Here is a 3,415-nt window from a genome sequence, read left to right on the forward strand (position 1 = left end):
TATTTAAATAAATAAATATTTTGGCAATTTCGCTGTAATTTTTCTCTGTAATCCTAATTTTTTTTTAGCAAACCTCATTTAATGCCCAATGGAAAATATAAAATATGGAGCTGACCGAGTTTTGCACCAAACTTTTCTAAAATAAAAGCATTTGTAAACAAAGAAGTAACAACAATGCCTTTATATTCAACATAAATCATTTAAATTTTATTTAAACATTAAATTTACAAAAAATTATCTTAATCTTCTTTTATTTTTGACCTGTCAGTATGAAGAGATAAAGTTTGCCCGAGATCTCGTCCTTCTGAAATATTTTTCTTACTAACCCAATGCTTAACTTCTTTTTTCAAAGCATTCGAATACAATAAACAACTATGAGGACATTTTTGTACAACAGATCTGTAATGTAAATCGTGGGATGGATCGAATTTGATTCGGGCTAATTTTTGATTTCTACTTGGTGGGCCCCATTTTGGTGTTGGACTTATTAAAGTATTATTTATCTAAACGAGAATTTGTTAAAAAATAAAATATTCGTTTGTGCAAAAAGTTATTATTGATGTACCTTTAAAGCATATCTCATCGCTGTTATAATCACGCCTAGCACAACAAGAATCGAACTGTGCACAAGAGAATAATTTCCAACTTCCTCGTTTAATTGATTAAACCAATTTAATCCATTTGAAATCTAAAACAAACATTCAATCTGTTTTTCAAACTAACTTATTTAACTTACAAAAACGACCAGCATCGAGACTTTTAATCCAACGGTCCAATAACCGCCCAAAATAGTTCCATTATAAAAATGATAATCATGCCGAAATGTTGTTATAGAATAAAAATAAAGTCCTACAAAACTTACGCAAAGCATAAAGATTTTTGTTTGCGGTATGATTTCCAAAATATTCATTCTAAATTTAAAAATAAATTAATGTTTTGTTAAAACAAAAAGAAATTATTTACTTTATATGTATCATCATGTCTGGACGTATATCAAAAGCAGTGTAAATGGCGGCTGCAGTACAAATTATAACGGAAATAAAAAATCTCCATTTTTCCAAAGTGCGAAATTCTTGTTGTAATGCATCCACAAACGCCATGTAAACATAAATAGCGGTTGATAAACCCCAAACAGCTATTAATAGGTAATAAATTATTAACCAAATTTGAGGAACGGGTAAATGAGATATTATATCCGGAAACAGAGCAAAAAATAAAACGTCCCCATCCGTTACAATACAATTAGAAAATTTTATATTATAATACGCTAATTGATATTGTACTCCGATACACATCCAAACAGTAAATAAAGCGAAAAAAAATAATTTTATCATAAACATTATTGCAGCATCCACCGTTAGACTTATTCCAATTCTTGAAATTGAACCATACGCTATTACATCAGCTGGTAATTCTCTATGAATTATATTTATACCAGTATATAACCAAAACTATAATAAAACAAACTTTATTTTCAAAAAAATCTTAAATAAAAATTTTTTTACCTGATAACTTGTTACAGTATCCCAAAAATTGCAATTAAACTCTTCAATAACCGTAAATTGAGGACTAATAACAAACATCAACAAAGCGACCGGAATCAACGCAGATATCATACACAAATTGATGATAGTCATAAATCTCGCAATCCTCTTCAATCCCAAAATCAACATTACACAAACGATCAACCACAATACCGTTAAAATAATGATTAAATTCCAATTTCTACTTGACGAAATTGGTTTTCCTACACCATCGAGATAAAGTACGTGAGTGTTATAATATTCATAAGCAGAATATTTAAATGTTGTTTTCAACTGTTCCGTATAACTGCAATTATCGCGTTGCGGATGACAACACTCTTTGGTGTAGGAATGCTTTTCGGAAAATTTCAATGGAACGCATTCTTCCGAAGCGTGTAAAAAATCGCAATCATCCCATGGCAATCTATCGTTAAACATCCATATTAAATATTGCACGGCTATTGATGTAAATAAAACGTTATGAACTTCTAAATACATTGAAATGAATGCTAAAGAATACGCTACACCTAAGAGAGGATAAAGAAATAAATTAAAATCGATTTATACTGAAACTTTTATTGAAATTGAATCATTCACTATATTTACCTTTGAATATTGGAACGCAATCCCAAAACCTGATGTAAGATCGTTTTGTGAAAACTCCCATAAACATGTAAAGCATATAAACCGGCACGCATACTGAAAATCCAATAACAATATACGTTAATAAAACCATCACTGAAAAACAAAGGAATTTTGCTGTGCAAAGATAATAATACGTTATTAAATCGTACACGCTCCAAACTGTTGTACCATAGAAATATGACGAACAATAGCTGTAAGAGGAACTTGCAATAAAAATGTAAAACATAATACTTGCATCCAAGATAATTTAAATCCTCTATTATTCGTGATCTAAAACAAAACATTTAATGAAATGCATAGTCTTTTGTTGGTATCATGTTAAGTACAAGTTTTAGACAACATCTATTTAAAAAGGCGTTTCGGTAAAATAACGAATGATGCGAAAATATCGAATCAGAATCGTCCCCTTCGGATATCTCCTCGGCTTTTACATCTTGATAATAAAGAGTTGTAGTTTCAAAAACTGGCCGGTCAAATTCTAACGAATCAACCGGACTTAATTTTTCTGTTTCTTTAATTAGGTCTTCAGCAGCTTTATATTTTTCTATTGCTTTTTGAGCCTCGATTATAATACGTTTTTTAACAGTAGTTGTATCTCGCGAACTTTTTGGAGGAAATATAAATTCCATTTTTTTTTGTTATAAAGAATTATTTTAAATAATTTGACAAATTGTTTTAAAAACTACAAATTATGACATTATGATTTTACTCATACTATATAGTGTGTCCGTAAAGTAGCGGATATAGCCGATAATATCATTATAAACGGTTTATGAAAAAATCCTTGAAACGGGTCTAAGATTTAAATTTTTAAATTTTTAGATCATTCAATATTAATATTGGTTACATAAGAAAATTTTCGAGAAAAATTACTTTAAAGATTAACTTCTTCAAATTTGCTTGACATGCAGTAAAAATAATAAAAATAGCAATAGCCATGAGTAACTATGGTAAATAAAAAATTTAAATATTTAGACCCGTTTCAGCGATTTTTTCATAAATTGTTTGTAATGATTTTATCGAATTTATCCGTTACTTTTGAAACGCACTGTATATATCTTTTTTTATGGTTCATGTAGAAAAAAAAACACTACAATTAATAAATCTACATACAATATGGTCTCGTGTAATGGAAGCAAACACTCAACATTGTATACACGCTGCTGGGCATGCAATCTGATGAATGAGCAATTGCAAATGATAACGGATGCTATAGTATGGCATTTGTACAACGAAAATTAACGACT

At 29.4% G+C, this 3,415-nt stretch overlaps 1 protein-coding gene across 1 annotated transcript; it reads right to left on the reverse strand.

Moving 5' to 3' along the window:
- Positions 1-229: 229 nt before the first annotated feature.
- LOC111427136 (sodium-dependent nutrient amino acid transporter 1-like) lies at positions 230-2,826 on the reverse strand. Its single transcript, XM_023062125.2, has 8 exons — positions 2,495-2,826; positions 2,318-2,438; positions 2,130-2,261; positions 1,506-2,050; positions 964-1,451; positions 737-911; positions 566-688; positions 230-503 (listed from the first exon to the last, which is right to left on the reverse strand). Exons 1-8 carry the CDS (start codon positions 2,795-2,797, stop codon positions 240-242), a joined length of 2,151 nt encoding a protein of 716 aa, XP_022917893.2. The 5' UTR covers positions 2,798-2,826; the 3' UTR covers positions 230-239.
- Positions 2,827-3,415: the final 589 nt, after the last annotated feature.

This window comes from Onthophagus taurus, chromosome 2, assembly GCF_036711975.1.
Source record: "Onthophagus taurus isolate NC chromosome 2, IU_Otau_3.0, whole genome shotgun sequence".
NCBI classification, from domain to species: domain Eukaryota; kingdom Metazoa; phylum Arthropoda; class Insecta; order Coleoptera; family Scarabaeidae; genus Onthophagus; species Onthophagus taurus.

What these genes read in the sequence shown, in the direction of transcription:
- LOC111427136 (XM_023062125.2), bottom strand. Translation starts at nt 2,797, where the DNA reads ATGGAATTTATATTTCCTCCAAAAAGTTCGCGAGATACAACTACTGTT. An exon ending in ATAGATGTTGTCTAAAACTT is followed by an intron (nt 2,439 to 2,494) that starts GTACTTAACATG and finishes GTTTTGTTTTAG; the next exon opens with ATCACGAATAATAGAGGATT. An exon ending in TCTCGATGCTGGTCGTTTTT is followed by an intron (nt 689 to 736) that starts GTAAGTTAAATA and finishes TGTTTGTTTTAG; the next exon opens with ATTTCAAATGGATTAAATTG.